This window comes from Pteropus medius, unplaced genomic scaffold, assembly GCF_902729225.1.
Source record: "Pteropus medius unplaced genomic scaffold, Ma_sr-lr_union100, whole genome shotgun sequence".
Classification (NCBI taxonomy): domain Eukaryota; kingdom Metazoa; phylum Chordata; class Mammalia; order Chiroptera; family Pteropodidae; genus Pteropus; species Pteropus medius.
The window spans coordinates 10,384,639-10,410,354 of record NW_024351730.1 but is presented as its reverse complement, the minus strand read 5'-3'; the positions used below and the strand labels follow the sequence as shown (position 1 = coordinate 10,410,354).

The window sequence follows — 25,716 nt, the reverse complement described above, 5'->3', positions numbered from 1 at the left end:
TATTACATTGCTTAGAGCTTTCTTAACAGTGTTAAATAATAAAGGATCTAATAATATTTCTGCTTTAAATATGATTTTAAAGGGAATGCCTCTGATATTACAATTAAGTATCATGTAAAGTTTGATTTTCTTATCTATAAAATGTCAATGACAATAATAGTAATGTCTGCTATTATTGAGACTGCTATTATTGAGACGGACCTTTTATTTTAAAATATCTGTCCTTAAGTTTTATAAGGAGCTGATTCTGCATTTGATTAAATGTCTTTTAAATATTTCTTTGAATTGTTAACAGAAATATATTTTTTATTTAACTAATTTTAAATTAAAATCTTATAAAAGATGTCTAATCACATTGTGGACAAAGTTAGAAGGGTCCATTTAAGCATCTACAGTTAGTCTTAATGTCGTCGGTAGGTTCTGTGACTAAGCAAAATGATGCATAACAAACCAATTTTACCATAGCCTAATTGATATAAAGAGTTAAGTTCCTGGCATCTCATCAATGTTATAATGAAAAGACATCGAATGAAACAATGTTATTAGAGGACCTGCCCGTACTATATTGCAAAGTTTTCTAAAACTATCATTTCTTAATTTTAATGACTGGACTTGCTCTGGGACTGATTCAAGTCAGGAAAGGAAGGGAAAAGGCAATAAACAAAACAATTTTTATTTTATCTCAATAAAGCTTTGAAATTTTCATCTGAACTAAGGATAAAGATTAGCCATTTGTAAGGTAAGAAATGAGAAAGACTGGTATAACAGAAAAGCCTATTCTAGGGTTCATCCTCCAGCTTTGCTACTTGCCAGTTAAAACTTCAAGCAAGTTTTTTTTTTTTACTTTGTTTCTTCATTTATAAAATAGGAATAATACTATCTTTACCCCATATCATTGTTTATAAGAACAAAAAAAAATAATGTAAGTAGAGTACTTAGCAGTCAGTGTCTTGGCACACTGGCAGTTTCAGTAACTGTGTCCCTTCTTCATTATTCTTCTGCATCAATATATGAGCAAATTTAAGATAAATATCTGTTGTATTCATATACAAACATATATGTATGTGTTCGAAATCAGGAAAAATATACTAAATGAAAATATACTTACATTTAGTTTTTCAAGAGGTTGTCCTAAAGAGTAAATGACGTAAGACTGAAGGTGATCTGTGTATTTTTGTTTGGCTTCTTTTTTTTCAGCTTCTAGACACGAGATTTTCAAACGAGAAAGTGTTGCAAAAATATGGTGAAAGTTTTCCATCATGACTACATCCCTAGGCGTCTTCTGGCTTTCGTTTGCTACTTTCTCCACTAAATCAAAACAGAAAAAATAAAACATCTCGAATATATGCAATCGAATCATTTATTTCAAATTAAATGACATGTTCACACTGTTTCTATACTTCAATTGTGGGATTTGACATAGGAAGACAGTGAATTATATTATTTTAGCATTAATCTACCTCATGTGACAGATATGAAAAATGAGGCCTAAAGTGACCTGATTTGCTTAAGGTCACACAGACATCACTGCCTGTCACCTCCAGAAGACTCTTGCTAAAATGCAAATGTAATCTGGGAGGTCATTTTTTGTGTTTATAAAAATAAATTCAATTTTGTATAATAAGCCCATATGTACTCTAAAATGTAAGTGTTTCCTGATGAATAAGAATGGATTTTATATACTGCTTGCTTTTCAAATTTAAGAAATCTTTAATTTCAGAAAACTTAAAAAAAGACTTTAGAATATGAGAAGTAATGAACATACCTGCTTCCCAACTTCTGAGTTATGAGAAATAATAAAAACAACCAACCAAAAAATTCTTTAGGACATAACAAAAGCTTACCATTAACGAATACTCCTCTGATAAGTTTAGTATATGCTTTATCTAGATCTCCACGACGCTCAGCATTTTTAAAGATTGATTCTGCAAGGCCAGCAAATTCTTCAAATTCAGCAACAAATGGAAGAATTCCCACTTTACTCTTCTTTGAGATCTTTACTTCTTCCATTTGCCTTATTTGGTTACTCTAAAGTTAGGCAGAAAACAAGGAAAAGAAATAGCCAAGAAAACTTCTTAGAAGCAACATATATAATTATAACCAAATGTATACATCATAGAGGATCATTTAGTACCTATAACATTTTGGATGCTTACTAATTAAAGATTAATACAATAGAATTAATGAAGAAAAACTACTTCTATAGATTAAAAAGTACATATATTTTAAGAAAATTAAGAAAAAAAAAATCCAATTTAAAACAGGATGTAATCAAGGCCTGGGAACCTTGTCTTTGTTCAAAGTAAAAACCAATAAACTTTTTATCATTTATAAAAGATAAGTATAAGGTTACTGCCCATTTTGGGGCACAGACGATAAAAGCATCCATAGGATCTCTCCAAGTTACTTCTGGTTGGAGGCCACAGGGCCAATTTTGAGAACCATAGCCAGTTCCAATTTTCATTTGCCTAAAATGATTGGATAAGCAAGTTCTGTATTTTTGAGTGTGAGAACAGAGAGGAAAACAGGCACTTCTACTACGGATTTGCATTATATAGTTTTCCATTATCTATTCACAACTTATTCTAAATGAGTTCAGCAAAGTGCTTGCGTATGATGGTGACAAAGTACATAATAGATGTTTCACATAGAATCCAGACATTTGGGTTCAAAAGATCCATGGATTCAATTATGGTTCTGTGTACCTCTCAGGGCATCTAAATCTATTAGTAGTAAGAATCACACTGCCAAATACTGTTGGATCATTTTCAACTTCTACCTAAAATTTCATTGTGTTGAGATTTTTGGGGTTATAACTTAAAAACCACATGATGTACAGATTAGAAAAGTAATTATTTAGGCTACAGGCATTTCGTATAAGAAAGCCCTGTGAGTACTGTTAACCATTTCCTATTATCTTTACTACTATTCTCCTTCATCAGTATTAATAACTGTGAGGAGTAAAAATGGATGCACTGAGGAGGGTAGTATAAGACTGTAGGCACCGGAACCAAACTGTGGGGGTATGAATATCAACTCCTTCACTTTTTAACTATTGACATGGGGAAAGCAGCATAACTTCTCAGAGTGTCTACCCTGTATGGGAGGGAGGGGGTTGTGAGGATTAGATGAGATAATGTGTGCAAAGTGCTAGATCAGTGCCTGGTACATTGTAAGCACTAATTTGTGAATGCTGGTCTATTGCTATTAAGCTATGGGAAGATTTTTGTTCTGTGGCATTTAAATGCACAGCATGTAATTATAGCCTGAATATACTTGAATATTAATAGGAGATGTTCTAAAGGACAGCTGTCTTCTTGGGCTTTGTAACTAGTAGGGTAAATGGCTCATTTAAAAAAGAGCTATCAACGAACTAAATCTCACAAAAATAAAAATTCAAGCTAAAGTTGCACATAATTTCCAGCTGATTGCCAAATCATACTGCCATCACCAGAAGGACATGTAAGTTATTCAGTGTTTAACACTACGACTTTGATGCTAGCCACATATTATGTTACTTGTCCATCCTTTGTCCATGGCAATTTAACTAAATCATGTCCTTCTCATAGGGTTGAGTACAAGTCTATATCACTATAGTGTGAGGAATCCTGAAAAGCAAATTAAACACAGTTAAGAAATGTACTGGGCTGCAGAGCCTAGCTTGGTAGAACCTGATGTGTCAGTTACTTTCTAATTTTAGCTCTAGCTAGGCTAGGCTAGCTTTCTTAGCTCTGTTCTTTGAAGACCTGGGAACAGTACCCTTCTTTCTCAGAGCCTTACTCTAAAAGCACCTCCTCATTGTTCTGAATCCTTGCCAATATTTCCATGAGCACCTTTATATTACAAAGTTTTCTGTTAATAATTGCAATCCATATGTCCTAGTGATATTACCCTTTGGTAAAAATGCCTGCTTTGCAGTATTTTGCACATTAGACATTCTTAACATGGCAGCACATTCTGGTTTTGAAGCTTTCCTTTTGTCATTTTTCCTTCTAAGTAAATAGTAGTATTTTCTAATTCTGACTTAATTCTGTTATTTGTCATAAGGGGTTTAGTTTAATTCATGAAGTAAAGTTGCATACCTATGATGTAAAAAAACAAAACAAAACAAAAAAAACCCAGACCACCTGGGTTTGAAAAGAGCTAAACTCAGGTGCTATCTCCTCCATTTTCTGCAATTATCTGACATTCATACTTTTGGCTCAATACACACAGACTCATTCATTACTTTTTCGAGGTATGCCCTAGGTCTTGATCTTGTCCCAAATACCAAAATATGTAACACTTACTGAGCACACACAATCTACCAGAAACTGTGAGAAGATACAAGTTAAAATAAGAGACAGAGATGACAAGCAGCCAAAGAAACCGTCCTTCCCTTTAGTGACGGAAGGCAGATCTTTTAGAAACACATGCAATTTACAAGAAAATGTGAGTTTATACCTTTGGCTAGGTTAATTTTACTTTGCTGCCCACTGTCCTGTCTTGAGAGTAATATGAACATTCTTTAATCTTTTAAATTACTACTACTATCACCACCACCTCCACCACCACCATTACGAGCTATCAGTTAATAAGCTCTCATTTTGTGCCAGACAATGTGCTAAGTACTTAATATGAATCCACATCTACCTGATACTACATCTTATGCTTTTAATAATTATGTTCTACTGGGTTGAGAGGTATTACATAAAGTTATATTTTACTGATAAAAGCAACAAAGTCTTCATACTGTGGAAATGTACAGTGTCCTTAAGATTCAGTGTTCTAGCTACGTCACATGGGATTCATTATCTTAGCCTTTGGTAGCCCTTCCTTTTGCTATTAGCTTATAACAGACCTTCTAGGTTTATCATCACCTCTGGAGAAGGTGGGGGAGGGAAGAAGATAAGTAAATTGCCAAATTTCATAGTATTTCAAATAGCAAGTAAAATCATTTGGTAGGGAAGGGGGAGTAACACGCCTACTGAGGGGACCTTTAGGTTTCTACAGTGGTAACAGACTGCTTTTATACTTTCAAACACTCAATTTTAGTTTTTAAAAGTATAAAAGATGATAAGGATTTTAATAGCCCTTAATATTTTTATCTCCTATTACTCTATGGATATTCAAGAGCTGGATATAACTTAAAAGTTACATGGGAGAAATATTCGTGATACATATCCACTTTTACGTACTATATACATTAGTAAAAAAACCTTCTTTTTAGAACCTGGCCAAGCCCAATTCACACCTACAAGCTTACTAAAACCTAAAGACAAAAATAAAGTTGTTAATGATTTTGTTTTTTCTATAGGAGAAAATGATAATTGCTGTAAGTTATTATAAAAACAATTCTTAAGCAATGATTAAGTAAAGCTATTAAACATAAAATTAACAAATTAAGTAATTTAAACAATCAATAGAAATAATCCAATTATTAATTTTCTTATTAGACTATATTAAAATAACAACAATAAATCCAAATGATAGTTTCAATAAATATGGTCACCAATCAGTTAAGTGAGATTTCAGTTACCTAGTGGATCTCTTAAGTAGCTGGAGTCTCTATGCTACCTACTCCAGAATTTGGCAAGATTCACCATGTAGAAGGGAAGTTAACTAGCATAGTACCATCGAACTACCTCTGTTCATGTATATTGTAGCCCACACCCTGCTCAAGGCTTTGGGAGATGTGAACAGTAGCTCCCCCAATGGAAAGCTGTAAATCCCCTGATTTAAATACACTTCCCTATTTTTTGAAATGATTAGAATTTTAAGTTTTTTTAAAAAAACTTACAATGCATTTGTCAAAGTTCCTTTTGACAGTCACCAATACATTTCCCAAAGTAGTACTCAAAAAAGAAGCAGGGTCCACATTTTGTGCAGTCCACACATGATGACTCATTTTGACTAGCATGTAAAGGGAGTTAAAGCTATCAATTTTGTCTCCTAATGCAATTAGGTTGTTCAGTTCTGGCTCAATGCAGCGAAATATTTTGGTCATCATTTGACGAATCATATCTTTCCTGTTCAGAAAACACACAAAATATAGAAAGTTACTACAAGCTTCAGGTGTATTTATCTTTAATCCACTGCATATATACGAAAAGACTAAAAATAATATTTCCATAGTTTTAATGATTTCCCATATAAAAATATTTTCTGAAGTTAAGTTTTATACTCAAAATAACTTTGTCATTTGTAAAGCTGGATTTGAAATGCGCTTTGTGATTTCTGAGAAATACATGGCAATTCAAATGCTACTTCTTACCAGCAAACATCAAAATTGATTGCAATTTTTGTGATTACTAGAGTAAAAGAGAACTGCAAAGACATACAACAGTACCGATTTTCAATTTTAATTCAGTAAGACACATGTTGGTGCTCTGAGTGCTGTCAGGTTACTGAAAACCATCTGGACTCCTCATTGAGCAGCACTCCTCTATGCTCAATGTAAAAGTTTATTTTTTTCCAAAATAAAGAACAGAGAGTAACAAACACATACTCAGATGAAACAGGCAGTGGTGCGCCAGAATTATGTTGCCGTGATAACGTTCCTCCGTCTAGGTCATCTGTTTCAGTCTGCAAAAATTATTCAGGTACTTTACATGATAAAAGACCAACAATTTGACTAGTTTATATAGCAAAAGCCTGCTCAGTCTTAAAATTCCTAGGAAAGAATACATTATGAAAAATAATGATTTTTAAAGGTAGTATTACTGATAAAACTACGTAATTTAGTATGCTGTTTAAGAATGTTCATGAAATGCTTTCTTAGATTTTATCCAAGAATAACTGTGGGGTGAGAAGTTGTGTTTGTATGTGTGCACATGAGGGGAAAGTGAGGGGAGAGAAGGTAAAGGAGGCTGGGAGAGGGGGAGGTCAGAATAGGAAGGCAGCTCAACAAAACCAGAAAACGTCTAGAAACAACTTTCAAGAGAACTTTAAAAATTAAAGCAAATCTCAGTAATCATTCTAATAAAACTTTGGCATTTAAAAAATGCTATCAACAATTCTTACAGAAGCTAAGAAGTAAGTAAATGTACTACTATCACCATCTACAATAATACATTCAACCATTTGAGATTTCTCATTCATTTTGTGACTGCTTTTGATGTTCTCTTTTTAAAGATGACCTTAATTTTAAAATCACTTTATTTGGATTGTGCTTTTAAGTTCTTCAAAATGTCCTAGCAAATATTTTCTCATTTTCTTATATTTTTGCCACCTGAGAGGAATGCTAAATAGGCATTATCATATCCAATAAAGAGATGAGGAAACTGGGGATTAAATAACTGGTTAAGGTCTCATAGCTAATTAGTAACAAAGCCATAGAAAGATTCAGATTCGAGGCCTCACCTTTCCTTCCTTTCTTAACTTCCTCCTTCTCTCCCTCCTTTTTCTTTTTTTTCTTTTTTTGCTAGACCATGTATAATAAACATCAAACACCTTTTTTTGAAAATCATATATTTTTCTTGATGATTAATAAAATAATGCTAAAACTGCTTTTCAAATAATTTATTTTTGCAAAGTAAATTCAGACATTACCCTCCACCCCCAATAACTTAGAGAATGTTTAGGCCTAAGATGGATGCCCAAGCTATTACTGTTTTTATTATCTTGTGGTATAACAAAAATGATTTTAAAAGTCCTTACATCATAAATTCTTTCTTTTTCTGTTCTGATATTTAAATTGTGACAACATATTAATTAGGCTAATTATGCTACAGATCATAAATACTAGCCAATAAATAAACATGAGGCATACCATAGTTCCAGGCATACTTTGATGTTGCTGTAGTTTGAAAAATTTACTTATGAAGTCCTGTTCTGCTAGACACAAGGGCTCCAGTTCACTTAGTACCTGTTCAAAGATCTGAAGAAAACCAAAATGAAAGAACTGCACCAAATACTTAAAATAACATTTCACCTTTAATTTATAATTTATGTAGGGACCATAAATGCTTTATCCATAATCGAAAAAGAATCCCCCAAACAAACTCTTCCAAGATTGACAGGACAATGCAGTATTATCAAGGTATAACAGGGCCAGAACATATATAAAATAAAACTCATAACAATTATTCACTTGAAATCTGGAAAGAGGAACACAGAGACAAACTTGTAGCTTATTTAATACATTGCAGAGAACAGTTTACCTTCATGAAAGCTGTTACTTCCTCTTTGTATTTGCTCAGAGAACTTAAATTTGAGATGCAAGTATTTTATGAATTATAACAAACTGTAATAAAGCTACAGTATCATTTAATTGATAATTCACTTTACTTGCTGTTTGACTAGTATTTTTTTCAGATTCAGAATTGGAAAGTAAGACATGGTTAATTGAGAGAGACCAAATCATTGAACATACTTAAAGCAATAAGGAACTAACGCTAGAAAACTAATATAAATATTTAAGAAGTACCTGTTATTTTATTTTACCTTATCAAATTTGGTTCTGTCGGCAACATCGAGATCAGAGGCAGACATGTTTCCCATATCCAACAAGGAAGATGACTGAGATCTGCGATTCCCTGAACTCTGAACACTGAGTTTATTTAGACTAGAAGTAGATCCAGTTAATTTCCCAGAACTTCCATGAAGACCTAAGAAATAATAAAACTTTGAAAGTTGTGACCTTCATGAATAGAAGACCCATAGCATAAATCAGGGCTACCTACCACTGTCTCAGTCTTCCAGGGCTCATATAAGTTACTGCACAAGTCTACCACATGGGACAGGCTGTAGTGTCCTTTTCTTTCAGTAACATTTGTGTCCTATTCCTGAGCATATTATAAAGAGTAGTGAAACTAGACAGATCTATAGAAAAAGACTGAAAGGGATCTTAAAGATCACATAACTTATGCCCTGCCCAGTCTCATCATAAAGTTGCTTAATGATAGCTCTAGACTAAAGTAGATGAGAATCTTTCCCATTCAAAAGACATGAATATGGATATACTAGCTAACATGACTTTGTTGTATTTCTGAAGAAAACTGCCCTATTCCGCCATTACTCGCCTCCACGTTAAATCAACATATTAGGTTGAACCATATGAAACTGCTGAACTACATCATTCTTACCCTACAAAAAAGTCAATTATATACAATTCAACTTAATATGTTCCTGAATGCAGAGACTCTGCTTTTATATTAAGTGACTTGATTAACTACAGTTCTTTAAAAACTAAACAAAAAGGAAAAAAACACACTGAAAACTTGTTATATTTACAATACAACTAAAATATAATAATACATCATTAACTATATTAATATGAGACATGTTTTTAGGTATAAACATAGGTATCCATCATAGCCAAGAAGAAAAATTAGAACAATATGGCTACATAATATTCTACACATGTCAAGGAATTAAAGGATTCTATTTGTATAAGAAAATGTGAAACTTTGATTCAGAATTAAATATAAATAAAATTTTTTTTATTCTTAAGTCTCTCAGTTAACCTATATTTTTTGCTGATGGTCAGAGGGACAAATGAAGATATGATAAGGACAATTAAAGACAAACTTTGGTTTCATTTCGCAAAATCTGACCACATGTAAAAGAATGTTTAGTTTCTAACCATAGCCTGAAAACAGAGGTATACTGGTTAAGACTTTTTGTAATTTTCTGATTGCCCACCATATATTTCTTTGATGTAGCCACACCACTACCATCGTGTCGGTTTTCTTTCACCAATACCTGGCAACTCAGAGCAATCAATATTTTTGGTGTCACTTTTTTCAAGACAAAACTAATTTCTAGACATTAAACAAACTTGAGAATACCTACTAATACACTAAGCATACTCACTCTCTGTTTCCTGTTTGACAGCACTTTCTTTTCGAGGAAGTGTAGCTGTGATGGATTAGGTTGCAAGCATCAAAGACAAAGACAAGTTAATAAACTGCAATTTGCACAAACCATGCACAAGAGGAAGTTAAAGCTCTAGTTTAAAAGACACATGCAAAGAACCATGAGCATCAAGTAACAAGAGGTGCAACATATGTTTAGTTGGTCAGCTACTGTTTGAAAAATTATGAGAAAAAACTTCACTAGTCTTTTAATGTACTATTTTACTCAAGTATTCAGATAAAAATACCTATATTTGTGAAATCACCCTTATACTTTTAAATGATTGTTTTAAGTTTGTGTAGCTGTCATACTTAAATTTAAAAGACTGCAAGTTTGGTTTCTGAAGAAAATATGGTTCAAGTAAATAATGTAATACTTAATGTGTAAATTTATTAACGCTATAGATTTAGATATTAAATGCATCAACAATTACATATTCCCTGAAAGCTCCTGAAAGGAATTTCCACTGTACTAAATAATTTTATACTACATCTGATAAAATTATGAGCGGGTTTTAAAACCATTTCAAAATATCAAGCTGCACTATTTAGTAACTGATTTGTGAACATATAGAAGGTATATATCAAAACACTACCAGATGAGTGGATGGAAGGGTAAAGCCAAGGGAATAGGTTTAATACAGGAATTTGAGCTTTCCAAGGATCATTTAGCATTTCTTTTATTCTAAAACTTCTCTCTATATAATATCATTCAATTTCAGAGATCATCTTGTGAAACATTTTGTACTCAAATTAGAAGCTGATGTGAAAGTCAAAGAAATTATAGAATGAAACAAAATTAAAGAACATAACCTAGAAATATTTTAAAAACAGACAACAATGTGTCAACTGTCACTGCCATACTTCCAGGCAAAAGCCCAAGCATAAGCTACTAACTTGTCACATCAATGACAGTGTATCTTTCTAGCCTTGGCTACCTGAAGCTCGAGGAAATATGAAATATAGGCTGGACATTAAAGAGGCAAACAAGGATAATGCTACTAGCTGGCCAATCTGAACAGTACCTTCTGGTGGCCTAAAGGTGTCACTATACTAAGTCACCAGTTCCAGAGCAAGGCCTAATACTTCACATACTTTTTTTTTCAGTAGCCAATAAAGAATACAGTAGTAATCTGGGGCTCATAAAAAGTTTGTATTATTTATCAGCAGCAAGCAACAATATTAACATAAACTTTTACATATCTTTAAATAATCCCTAGTAGACTACAAACTTCATGAGGGTAAGGTCTCTGCTCATTGCTGCATGCTCAGAACCTAGTAGTGCTTATTATATAATAGGTAATTAATAAATATTTAACGAGTGAATCTTCCAGCCAGCCATGAATTCAGTCTTCTATTTGAGACTCCATTAGGAATCAACAAAATTTCTTTGCGGAGAAACAGAATGAAAAAATGATTTTGATATACTATTTTTAAGACTTTAGAATATTAAATATGAGAGAGGCAGTGCTTATGTAAATGTATATGTTAATGGACTAAAATAAGTGTATGTATGTTATCTTAGCTGTAAGAAGAAAAAACTGATTTTTAAAATAATTACTAAATTTCCTTTGCCTGCCATATCATTACGTACAGTTGCAGAATACATAGGAGAAAAAACCCACCAAAATAACAACCTTGGGGATGTCGAAATAACTCCTCTGAGGATGTCAAAGTAAAGTCTAATAATCAAAAAAGGCAATGGCCTACATAAAGACCTTCTCATAAAGAAAAGATACTTACTGGCATTTTATATATCTATTAAATTATTTTGAATTATTGAACTAAGTAGATGTAAAAGACTTGAGTCCAGAGTGGTTCAAAAAGAGAGTAGTCCCCTTAATCTCTGACTACACAATTTATTTTTATAACATATATCCAATTTGACTTTCTATTCTTATTAGCTTCTATGACCCAGCATTTTCAGAGCAAGTGAAAAACAGAACACATTTAAATATTATTTATAATTACTAATTTTGACTCATTAAAAAGTTAAATTTCTAAAATTTCAGGTTTCTATTTTAATTATAATTACTATTAAAAATGGATTTAAACATAATTAAATTTTTTAAAATTTATATTCTACCTTATTTAGAACTTAAGTCATTTGTATTTAACTTGAAATTTATTTTTAAATGCTAACAAGCTAGATCTTCGAAGATGAACCAAACCATTTTCACCCTTTGAATTGTTTATTAGTTTTTCTTCTCTTACAGCTGAAATCAAAATAACTGAAATTATATAATTTTCTGGTATCATCAACCATCACAAAGTACTCTCATCCCTTATTATTTAATAGATACATAGAAGGGATATAATTTTAAGGTTTAAAACTATAAAAGTGCCTTCTATACTTGTATTATGTTAATTTGAAAATATTTTCAACAAGATAATTTAAGAACTTTTCAAGAGGTAAGAAAATATTTAGGTTTCAGGTTAATGCAATGATACCATTAAGATACTATTATACTTGATTTAAATTATATTTTTATTATGTCATTTAGCTAAATGTGAATCTTAGGCTTGATAAACTATCATGAAACTGAGATTAATGACCTCTTATGGAGATATTTTAGAAAGATTTCCCTTTTACCTCCGGTTTTCATATACTGTGGAAGAGTTCTCTCAAAATAAAATGGTCCACTAGCAAGAGGTGACAAATATACTAAATGAAAACATTAAACATGAATTGAATAATATGCTGTTTACTTAAAAAAAAAAAAAGCATAACACATCCACAGTGAAACATTAACAAGGATATAAACACACTGCTGTTTAAGAACAATTAACCTTTAGGATGAGTTAGCATTTCTGTTTCCGAAAGCCTATTGTCCCAAGATCCTCATCAGTATCTTTACCTAAGTGTAATAAATTTGTACACAGATTCAAACCATTTCAAAAGTCCAGACTAGTATAATCAATATATTAGTGTTATATTAAAAAAAAAAACAAACAAACCAGCCAACCAGTGAATTATAAAATAATTACCCACTAGAGACAGTCTTCTCTGTCCTAAAGAAAAGAATGGAAAGATGAGCTCTCAATTGCATTCCTGTTTCTTGATTACTGAAGTTGCTTAGGGCACAGGCTCCTTTCAACAAGCAAATGCTAAGCTCATTATTCTAAAGGGAGCTATGCAGACACATTGAGGAGTACACATTGTAGCCACTTAAGGCCAGGTTTTGACTCCATAGGCACAGAACTCCATCCAAAAGGAACTCCAGAGATGGGTACATGCAAGAGCAGAATGTGGCCTTGGCAAATCACTTTCCTCACAACTTGATACTTTCACTGGTTATCCTTTCAAATCACGTGTTTTTGTTTGTTTGTTTGTCTATTTCGCATATTTAGAAGCAACAACAAATAATATGCTTCTACAATATCTCTTTGGAAAAATAAAGTATAGTCGCAGGAGAAATTTGGGTGACATATTCATAGCCTCTTGGCAGGAGAGAAAAAAACTTTTTTTTTTGATTCAAAATAGCCAGTGAGAAGTAAGAAGCCAGGGATCACTTTCATTTCCCTGCAGGAAGCAATGACTTAAGAAAGAGATCAGTGATTTGCCCACAACTATTAAATAAAGGTTTTTTAGGAAGTCAGAAACTTAACTCTCATCATGTCTCTCTAAGTCTAATACTTTCTCTACTAGACTGCACTTCATTCTCTGGCCAACTGCTTTTCCTATGAATACATACTTTAATTAATGCATAAATATACAATTACTGTCAGATTCACATACTGCAGAATTTTAATTAGCAAAAAAAACATGTTTACAGGCATATTTCTTCTGTGAAATACCTATAAAATCAAACCAATGCATCACTTACTCTTTCCTTAATTCCACTGTATCTTCTTCCTCCTTGCTTAAAAAGTCTTAGAATTAGCTGTCATAAATAAAACCATTTTTATATAGAATAGAAAACAATGAACTGAGATGCTTAAGCTTACCAAACTTCTTGCTTTCTTTAGTTGTGCCAGTCATCTTGATCTTAGCAACTTCAAAGAAATCTTTAATTTCTCTCTCATACAGTCGTGATAAATAATCCATGTAATTCTTAAATAAAAATAACACGATAAATAATCCATGAAACTCTTAAAAGTAACATGTACTTCTCATTAATAAAATAAATATAACAACTTCCATTTTTAAATCCCCCCAAATCTTTCATGCTTGTTTCAAATTTTCAGTCTAAAATTTTGATACATTTCATAGGATATAAAAAGTTGGCTATTTTGTGTCTTAAAAAAAAGTAAATAGGCATAACATTAACAATTTACAAAAATATGAAGAACATAATCACATTTATATTTTCATTTTTCTACGTTAAATTTCACACATTTTAAATATAGTTGCAATCACATGTATAGGATATGAGTCAGAGCCATCACATTTCTCCAGTCTCACACCTTAATGACTGCAAAGTATTGCACTTTGTTGATGTACCACAATTTAGTAAACCAGTTGTCTAACATAGGTCACTTAAGTGGTTTTAGTGTTTTGCTATATGATAGGCAATGTTTCTTTTTTTCTTCTTTTTTGGCAATGTTTCAATAAGCTTTTCATTTCTAACGAACTGTTTCCTTAGAATAATTTCCTAAAGGTGGACTTATAGGATCAAAGAGTATGGGGATCTAACTTTTCCTCCATGATGCCATGTTGCGCTAAAATTACTATACCAATGGATGGTGTCAATGGCAACAAAGGAGTACATTCAGTCTCACTGTACCCTAAAATAGGTTGTTTTCAATAAGAATTTAACTAATATATGTTTTCATAATTAAGTAATTTATTTTTAATAGACAAATTTATTTTAGCTCCAATGAAAACATCTATTATTTAGCACATAAATTCATTTCTTCATATCTGCTTATCATCACATAAAAATATTTTATACTCTCAGGAAGGATTCTTCAACAGTGGGAGACCATATAGTTTTCCAAGTACTAAATTACATGCCATACACATAGTTTGACTAAATATAAATAAATCTACAGCAGAAAAACCATACCTGGCTATTCTTTTAAATTTATCATGGATTCAAGCTTCAACTTCCTTTATTATTTCAAGTTAATACATTGAGTTTTAGAACAGGTTTACCTTGTTATAAACATCTAGTGCACCTTTCAAAAGATATATCATGTAAATATTTGTATACTGACTCATAGTTCACCACCGTTTCCCATTTTATAGATATATCCTTATGAAACAGTATTTGAATGAAACATAATATAGACTGCTTTTTCAATTCACACTGTCTCTGTAAGAAAAGTTACTCAAATGGGTAATTCTTTCTCATGACTCTTGCATAGCTTTAAAAGCAAAAAGTAATTCCTAGTTTACTGGGCTCACTTTTTTAATGTCTCATTTTTCAAGTTTAAATTCTTATAGAAATGGCATTAAAAAAAATAGAACAAAAAATCATCAGATTTGTAACGGAATCACAAAAGACCCTGAATAGCCAAAGCAGTCCAGAGAAAAAAGAACAAGGCTAGAAGTATAACACTGCCTGACTGCAAATTATACTACAAAGCAACAATAATCAAAACAGCATGGTAGCAGCAGAAAAACAGACACACAGACCAGTGGAACAGAATTGAGAGTCTAGAAATAAACCCCATATATATGGGCAAATAATTTTTGACAAAGGAGCCAAAAATATACAATGGAGAAAAGAAGGCCTCTTTAATAAATGGTGCTGGGAAAATTGGAAAGCCGCATGCAAAAGAATGAAACTAGACTGCTATCTCTTACCACACACCAAAATTACCTCAAAATGGATCAAAGACCTAAATATAAAACCTGAAACAATAAATTGCATAGAAGAAAATCTAGGTACTAAACTTATAGACCTTGGATTCAGAGAGGATTTTATGAATTTGACCTCAAAGGCAAGGGAAGTCAAAGCAAAAATAAATGAATGGGACTATGTCAAGCTAAAAAGCTTCTGCACAGCAAAAGAAACCATCAACAAAACAAAGAAGCAACCACACCTCCGATTAGGGGCTAATATCCAAAATATGTAAAGAACTAATACAACTCAACAACAAAAAAAAACCCAAACAATTCAATTAAAAAATGGGAAGAGGATCTGAAAAGACAGTTCTCCCAAGAAGACATACAAATGGCCAACAGACATATGAATAGATGCTTAACCTCACTAGCTATTAGGGAATTGCAAATCAAAACCACAATGAGATACCATCTCATACCTGTTAGAATGGCTATCATCAACAAGACTATAACAAGTGCTGGAGAGGTTGTGGGGAAAAAGGAACTCTCATATACTGTTGGTGAGAATGTAAATACAAAATAGCTATTTTTGTATCTAGAAAACAGTCAATTGAGCAGACTATTTTCAACGAGCAGAACTTTTTCAATGAGATTCAAATTATTGGATGATTTTTTCCCAGGTGCTCAATAGAACTCACTGGTGGGAAATGCCATAGACAAGTGTGAGTACCAGTTCATTCATTTTCCAAATTCTGAAAGATGTCTCTCACTGTGAATAGTATTCCTCTTAGCACCTTGTATACAGCACCTAACTTAAAACTTAACTATCATGAATTTAAATATTATCTCAGGCAGTCCTTTCAACTTTATTTTGTGCTGACTATAGAGTCTTATGGAGACCTCTAAATTTTACTTTTCCTTTAAACAAAATGGCAAATTCCATAAGTATAGACCTGTGGGTGAGGGAAGATGTCTGAGTAATCTTCAAGACTGACTGTCAACATCAGGAGGTAATGAGGAGGGGAAAGCTCATTTCCCACACAGGCAGGGATGGACCGCCTCTGTTATTAACTGCCCTACCTATATAACCCCTGCATAATGCAAACATAGGGGTTGTAGTCTTGGGGAGGAGGAAATGTGGGCAGCTGAGCTCATTACATGACCAAGGCACCTCTATTTCCCATAGCCTCTATTTATGTATACCCCAACTCAGTGCTTTCCTTAGATTCCAAATAGATTCCAGTGCTTAATGACTCTTACCTAAAAAATTTGAGACAGGCTTTTCCAGTTATCAGAAAAAAGTGTGTACACCCAACCGAATGCAAATAGTATCTGGATTTAATTATTATTATTATTTTTTACTAAAGAAACTCTTGGTTGCATGTGTCTTTCTTTCATTCTTTTATTCCTTTCTTCCTTCATCTTTTTAAATAAACTTCCTGTTTTTAATAACACTTCAGCAAACAAATTAGATTATGAGGTAAAATGCAGTCTGTCAAAAGTTCAAACCACAGGATCAAGTAACATTCTTGGGAAATAAGTCAACTTCATTTAAAAAATCTGATTAATATTGTCAATCCAAAATATACTGTGAGCAAAGAATGATTCCATAAATCATCACTAGGTTGGCTATAGTCTTGTTTCTTCACTTTAAATTACATTTATGAATATTGCATTATATATAAAGATAAGGCAATAATACTCACTGAGAACACAATTAGGCAAAAAGCTTATTGATTACTTATTTGAATATTCACTAAGGGACAAAGCACTTGTTGGCCCAAAACTCTTAAGGAGATATAATAATGTTTAATTATTCAAAATATGAATCCTCCTAAAACTTCAAAAGGCAAAGAATTCCAGTAATGTAAATATTTTTCCTTAAGTTATCTCCAAATCAGAATTCTGTAGAATGAAAACAAAACAAAATATAACATAACAGTAGAGTTGCATAACACTTAGAAGACTAATTCTGAGGAACAAAAATAATCTTGCCTAAAATGGCTAGCCAGATAAGATGTATATAAACTCCTCGGGATATTTACATGCTTTGTGAAAAGCATTTTTATTATAGTTTATAAATATTATTTATTTTTCCAAGGTTTATGTCCCCTATCTTATGATCTCAGTTTAGAAGTAGAGGAAGCCAGATTTTACTTTAAATAGGCAAAGGCACTTTTAAGAGACAATACACGAAGACTGATATATAAGAATGTCCTATTGCCAAATATGTTGATGTTAATACATTGGTAAGAATGTACAATCTGTCTTTTTCTTCCATCATACTTATCATAAATTTCTACCTAACTGGTTCTCTGCCTTCTCATGAGACATGAACTAATGCTACTGCATAGGAGCTACAATAATTATTTCAATAAATATAAAGACAAAATGGGTTCATATAGAAACATTAATTGCCTGAGAGAGAATAATCTCCACTTATAAAACACTCTGAAAGATAGCTCTACCTTCTGAATAAAACTATGCAAAAAGTAGGAATAATTTATGCTAGCAAAACTAGCAAAAAGTAGGATAAAATGTTATCTAAATTCTTTGTTAGGAAGTTTTTGCCACATGCACATGGGTGGAGGGGATAAGCCTTTACATTAATAATTCCAATATTCTCACTCCACAGAGACAAAACACATAATTCTATCAAATTCAAGAACATCTTTTAAGGCTGTATTTTCCACATAATTAAATTTACTAGTTATTAAAATAGCTTATGCATTACTTGGGTTTTTTATTTTTAAACTCCAAATTTGTAAAACTTACAGATAAGATTCTACATGTCACTCACAGTATTTCAGATTTTAAGTAAACTGCTCTTACATGTAATATATAAATAAAGCTATTTATATATTTATGTTAGAGATCAACTCTTTAGCTCCCTAAATGACAAGGTTAATTCTAATACTAAAGGTCACAGCATAAATGCCAGAAAAACACTATATCCATGGCTTCCGGCTACAATGGCCATTTATTAAATCTAAGTCAGACCACGTCATTCCACTGCTCAAAACCCGCCAATATCCCTTTCCCCCCATCTCCCTCACAGTAAAAGCCAAAATCTTATGGTGCAGAGTCTGCTCCAGATCTGCAGTGCCCCACCTCATCTTCTCTCTCTCACCTGCCCTTCTAAGGTCCTGTCCCTTGTTCACTGTGCTCCAACCACACGGGCCCCCTCACTGCTCCTCAAGCACACAGGCATGCTCTTGCCTTAGGGCGTGTGCACTGCCCCTTGAAAGCTTTCTCCAGGTGGCTCCCACCACCTGCCCCTGATTATAAAATCTGTGCTCAAATGCCACCTCTCATGATGCCTTCTTTGACCATCCTATTTGAAACTGTAACCTTTCCCCAGACCTGGAATTCCTGCTTAATTTTCTCCAGAGCACTCAGCAGCACTTTTTAACATATATATCTTTTTTTTTTTTGTCAGTCTTTCTCCAACACAATATGCCCTCTCAGAAGGCAAACGTTTGCCTGTTTCTTTCAGTGCTATAACTCCAGCATTTACAACAGTGTTAGTTCGGTATGTAATAGGTATTCAATTCATTTGCTGAATGAACACATGAATAAATGATTCTTACTTTCCCCAGTTGCTGACATTGTGATATATGCTACAGCTCTTCTAACCTCCACGCCTGGCAATCTGGCATCGACCTTTCCCTCCGGTCTTTGGATTTTCTCTTTTGGTTTATATTCTCTTTCTATTCCTATCACCGTTGTCCTGGTTCAAGATTTCACTTCATTTGAATTATTACATTAGGTTCTTAATTAATTCCCCCCCATCTAGTCTTTTGTCTTGTGTAGGGAAAGCTGTTAGAACTCATAGCTCATCTTTTTCAACACAATTTCTGTCTGCTCTAGAATACGAAATTTGCCTTAGTCAGGCTTGTCTCCTCAATGTCCTGGGAAAAGGGCCTATTTTCCCACCTTTATCTGCACATCCTGCTCTTCACCCCTGGCGTGCCCTTCCACTTATTTTTGACTTATCTAATCTAACCCCACTCATTATTTAAAACTCAATTCTAGTCCAATATCTTCCCTAGTTTTTCCCCCATGGATTCAGGACATGGATTTCCCTTCTCTAAACTGCCATATATTTAAACTTATTTTCAGTTTTGTACTTAATTTTTTGCTGATTGTTTTAAGTATAATTGTTCTTCCCAGACTTAAAGTTCTTTAGAACTTTGTTAGGCCACATGTGCCTGGAATTGTGAAATGCTCGCTGAAAAAAGAGGCACTTTGCACTTGCTTAACAGAACAGATCATAAATTCTCAGAGGGCAAATACCTCACTCACACACCTTCATACTCCCTAGTTTCTATACTGCACATAAAGAAACTCAGGAAATAATTATAACATTTAACAATTCAAGAGAGTGTTGAGCAAGAGTTGAACTCTGATCATGACCCTAGAGTGAGTAAATGATGCTTCAGGCTATATACAGTATGGCCTAATCCTATATTATACTGAAATTGAAAATTTAACTCTTATTTACCCAAGTAAATAAAATAAATGTTCTCCCTGGTTAATGAACACTCAGAAATTCAATTATTTTCTGCTTTGCTAAGAATGTATGATAGTATTTCAAATGTCACTTGGGGAACTGAATACATGGCCTCTTGATTCTAAAAGATTATGCTCTATACTCAGTGATGTCAAATCCATACCTTTGTTAGTCCCTCATATTTTCCATAATCTGTACTCTTTAGCCACTCCATCAGCTTGGCATATCGGAGCAAGTCTCTATGAAATGGATGATGATTAGGTAATGTCAATTCAACAGAGTGTTGAGCAAGAGTTGAACTCTGATCATGACCCTAGAGTGAGTAAATAAGTAAATAAATATTACTGGTAGTATAAGGAAACATTGTTGTAACTGAAAATTCTAAATGATGACCAAATGTGGCCAAGCAAAACCAACAGAACATAGAAAAATAAAAACTGAGTACTTACTTGTTTTCTTTTATCAGTCTGTGAATACCAACCGAACACCATTACCATAAGATAATCAAACACGTAAGAATGGTACTCTGATAAATCCATCTACTCATTTCATCTTCTAAAGGAGTTGAGAATGAATGTTTTAATCAAGCTTATTTCTCCCATACCATATCATTTTACAGTTTACTAAGCAAATAAATGTCCAAATCTATGGTATTTCCATTAGAGTCTACAATATTTAAAACTGATAAAAAATATATAGAATATAGAATTTTAGGACTAGGAAGGACTACAGATGACTATATCCTGGACTTTTCAGGATAATCCCTAATGATAATATAATTTTAATTTTTCTTTTAACTTGTTAATCACTATATGATTTTATTTTTAAACCTAGATAAGACTTTTATATAAGTAAATTAATAAGTTATCATATAGTCTTAGATAGATGATATATCCTGACTTTTGTTTTAGAAAATATAGACCTGGTAGATTATCCAATCCAATAACCTCACTTTCTAGAAGAACAAACTGAAACTCAGAGTAAAGTGATTTGCTCAGGTCACACAGGAGGAAAGTAAGAATTAGAATCTTAGTCAGGTGAGTCTCACTTCTGTTTTCTTTTAAAAATATGCCAAATGAAATCATTTTACCCAAAAAATTGCAACTGCCTACTAATAACAGGTATCTAAAAAATAAAAAATAATAAAAACCTTCTTTTGAAACAATCTAGCTCTCCTCTTCTGCTACTTAGTTAACATTTGTCATGGAACTCAAAGGCAGTGTCTAAGAGATGGGGAGTTGGAAGATAAAAGGAGAAGATGCCCCTTGAAAACAAAAGTTCCCAAGAATAAGGAAAAGGCAAAAAAGGACACATTTATTTGAAGTCATTCTGACTCAATCTGATTTGCCTAGTCAGAAGTTATTAATTAGCATTTTGTGAACATTGTATTAAAATGACACAAACTGCTGGAACTTTGGGGTTGTTAACTCATTTCCTGGTAAAACCTAAAGCTAATTAATATGCACTATACTAGCTGTTATACATTAGCTTATAAACATCTTGAATTTAAATTGTTTTAAGAGACTTCTTTCTTCTAATTTATATGCTGTATTACATATACAAAATAAGAATGTAGTGGTAATGGATTTTTAGAAACAATTTCTTTTAAATACAGAGTATCCAGAAAGAAAAAATTCCTGGCCTAGGGAAATAAAGAGTAAGAAAGATGACAGTACAAGATATACCAAGTACTAAAACCATCATTATCTGAGCTCCTTCCTCATTAAAGTTTATAAAAAAAGTCTGTTAGAGAATTTTCTCCTTATAACAATATATTCCTAATTTAAAATGAAAATTTTTAAAAATAAAGACCCATTATATTCAAATTATGTATAAAACTGTGTAGAACCAATATACTTTTAAGATTAATCTTACTGATATCTACGTAGGTTAATTTGGAAAAGTGAATCAGAGATAGCAGAAAAGTATGAGAAAACAAGACTGACTGATTCAAAACAACCAGAACCAGATGGCAGAGGCAACAGAAATTCACACTATCATAGATGTAATATACAAGGTATATGATATATATAAGGTCCACGATTCCTTTCTGTAATTCTAAAATCTAAAAAGCTCTGAAAACTCAGTTTGATGCCAAAACTATTTTGATGGCAAAAGTAGACCTAAACTGACATGAGGCTATTTATTAATAATGTTTAGAGTAACTTTTTTTTTTTTTTTTTTTTTGCTGTAGAAACAATTATGTGCTTGATTATAGGGCTCTGCTCCAGACCCTGCGGAAGTGGTTATATAATATAATAATATAGAGTATATGCACACTATTATTTTTCTAACATCTGAAAAATTCTAAAAACACAGCTGACTCCAAGAGTTCTGAATAAGGGAGCATACACTTGCGTGAACATTCTTTTCTGGATGGCTGGCTGAATATAAAACAATCACATTTTCCAATAAAATCATCCAGCACTAACAAATACCATGTTGAAAATGGAACTATTCTACATATTCGAAATGCCTAGGCGCCTACGTCTTTTCTGTGAAGTAAAGACTAACAATAAACATGAACAAAATTAAAAATACTAAGTAAAACACACCAGTATTGCCACCGATCTCTAATTATAGTTGCCAAAGGTCAATACAAATATTACTTTACAGAAATGTTTTTTCATGACCACAATAGAAGGATCACTGGGATTCCATTAAATCACAAGTATCAGAAACTAAGTATAAACATATCGTTTTCGATCCACCAATGTCTCCAAATTGTGTATCATAATTGGTTACACTGATTAAAGAACATTTGACAGACTTGTTATAGCCTTTTAAATATTTTCTAAATATTCAGTCTTAATTAAAACAATATTAGGTCTCTTTCGTTTTCTAAAACAATCTTCCTCATTAATTTTTCTTAATGATTCAAGACTCAAAATTATTATTTATATTCTTCTACAATTATTTACCGAGGCCATTACATGTTAAATTATATTATTTAATTTAGTGTCAGGAAAGCTCTTCAATTAAAACCCTTTTTCTCTTCTGAAAATGGATTTTACAGTGTATAATATATTACTATTCAAATCTTTCTTCAGCAAAGAGCTTCTTAAGATCATCATCACCTGGAAAATTTACTTCTGATATGAAGAACACGGTTACCTTCAAACCATTACTATTAATCAGATTAAATGTTATTGGTGTTAACAAAAAGACTTAATTTTAGAAAAAATGGTTCCAAAATAACCAAAGAGAATAGGAAAAGTAAATCCTTAAATTGTTTAATCAATAATATAATTATCACGTGTAGAACTCTAATGTGGGAAGAATTTTATTCTTTATATAGTTTTTAAATTAAGACATTGTTTAAAGTTTCTTAATGTAAATAATAATAAAGTAGTAATACTAACAATTTAATGAATACCCACTACCATTCTAGGTACTTTATATACATAAATTATAATCTTCACAATAACCTTGCAGAGTACATTTTTTCTCATTAAAAATAAAAGCAAAACTTTATGAACATAATTGAAAAATAATATATTAGGTTTTGTCCAAATTAAGACAAATGCATTTTCCAAAAACTCAATGAATTATAAATTTTTATTAGTATATATAGTACTAGAATTTATAATAAAATTAGCTAATATTAAACAGTTTGCTATAATCGAGTACTATTCTAAGTGCTGAACATTTATTATGTTAATCCTCATAACTACTCTGAGATAGATATTTTTATTACCCCATTTTTAGATAAGGCATAAAGAAGTAATTAACCTGCCCAAAGTCACCCAGCTAGGCGGTAGTAAAGTCAGGATTTCGAATCCAGGAAGTTTGGCTCCAGGGTCTGCACTCTTAAATACTTTGCTATTCTGACAAACAAATGATAAGATCATGTGGAATGTTGAATAAATTTTCAAGATTCTGGAACTCTTCCTTTTTATGTTATAGCATTTTTTATTTTTTTCTTAAAGAAAAAAGAAAATGTGAGCAAAGTTCCAACAAATATCATGAAAAATGATCTTAATAATTCTTTCTAAGCTTTTAACCATAGATCATTAACATGTTTAGAAAACTGTAAAACCTCTGTGCTTAAGGAAACAATTTTTGTGACATGAACGGAATATTGGTGGTCTATTACTCAGGTTTTATTTTAATATATGATGTTTCTATAAACACGTTGAAAGAAAAGTTTCCAAATTTAAGCACATTAGCAAAAAACCCTACAACTTAGCTTTTTCCTGGTTGTATTTTTAGTTCTGCGCATAATCAGTCTCATCATGTTGCTAAAGGCAAAGTACAGAATCATGAGGTCTCTTTAGAACCAAAGAGGGGGAAAAAAAGAAGGGCAGAGGACAGTTATCCTTTTAAGGCAAATCTTTCAAAAAACAACCAAAAGAATTTTTAAAAGGACATATTCTTTATGCAAATATTTCCTCAATCTTATTAGTCTTAATTTCACTGCCTAATTAGGATTAATCAAAATCCTAATTAGTATAACTGGCCTTCTTCTGACTATCTTTCCATATAATCTGAATCCCTAGTAAATGTAAAAATTATAGGTAAGAGTCAATAATTTCAATGGAATCCGAGTGTATAAGATCTAAAAGAGCCCAAAGAATCTTTCAATTATTTAAAATATTATTCTCATAGTACATTACAGTAAAAAGTGAATATTAAATAAAAATGCATTTCAGGTTTCATTAAAATGTAATTATGTAGAAGTATTAACATGAAAGTTCCATCACAGATAGCATGCTCCGGATCAGTGATTTCAAAATGTGAAGATGTTTTACTAGCCTACAGGAATAAGAAAAAAAAATGATGGGAGTTAAGTTTCTCATAGAGGGAAACGAATTAATTTTAGAAGTCTGAAATTATGTTTTTTTTTTTTTAGTGACAAAATGTTATTTTAAAAATAAAAAAATAGTGAAAGTAGATGGCAGTATTTCTTTTTAAAAATTTTTATTTGGTAAATAAAAAATTGGTGACTTGGTCTCCAAATTTTATTTTTTAATTACTAATGTGTGGATTTTAAAAAGACTGGGAATTACCACTCTTAAATTACTGTTGTGTTGTGATCAACATATTACTTACACTGGATTCTTTTGTACAGTAGTTATGTTATAATATATATACATTTGCTATAAATTGCATTGCATGGACTCTATTCTTGTGCCATCTGTGATGCTATATCTGACTACTTAGATCCTCAGTAAACTCATTTTTGATTATACCTGTTAGCACTTATACTTATGTATACTATGTATACATAGTTATACAATTAGCAAATTTAATATTTACACTGCTATAGAGCTTTGAGTACATTAACCTCCTTATAAGCATCTTGAGGGTGGGAGTCATTTCTTATTCTTACACATGGACAAGTACATACTAGGGACACAATGAAAATTTGGTGATTGACAAAGAGATTTACCATATATGGTAATCAAATTTTCCCAGGTAGTTTGTCCTACGACCAGGAATAGAAATACTCATGTTTCTCAACTCTTGCTAAGTGACCTGATACACTGAATTCAACACACAGAAAATCTCCTTTCTGTACTTGGGACAGCCTATTGCAGCTTCTTCAGCACATTCCAGGGTGTTGCAACATTCTGGTTTTTAACATGCACCATTCACATGTAATAATACATATTAGATTTTCAGAATAAGGAAGC

General features: G+C 32.2%; 1 protein-coding gene across 4 annotated transcripts in view; it reads right to left on the bottom strand.

Moving 5' to 3' along the window:
• Positions 1-25,716, bottom strand: part of EXOC1 (exocyst complex component 1) — a 55,626-nt gene that overhangs the window by 3,771 nt on the left and 26,139 nt on the right. For 3 of the 4 annotated variants that reach the window (XM_039845258.1, XM_039845259.1, XM_039845260.1), the window contains exons 9-17: positions 20,244-20,393; positions 13,785-13,890; positions 9,796-9,840; positions 8,425-8,588; positions 7,751-7,858; positions 6,488-6,564; positions 5,780-6,008; positions 1,845-2,028; positions 1,109-1,308 (exon numbers count right to left, since the gene is read on the bottom strand). In XM_039845258.1, the coding sequence (XP_039701192.1) occupies positions 1,109-1,308; positions 1,845-2,028; positions 5,780-6,008; positions 6,488-6,564; positions 7,751-7,858; positions 8,425-8,588; positions 9,796-9,840; positions 13,785-13,890; positions 20,244-20,393 (1,263 nt within the window). The remainder of the gene's footprint in view (positions 1-1,108; positions 1,309-1,844; positions 2,029-5,779; positions 6,009-6,487; positions 6,565-7,750; positions 7,859-8,424; positions 8,589-9,795; positions 9,841-13,784; positions 13,891-20,243; positions 20,394-25,716) is intronic. The other variant, XM_039845261.1, reaches the window with a different exon arrangement.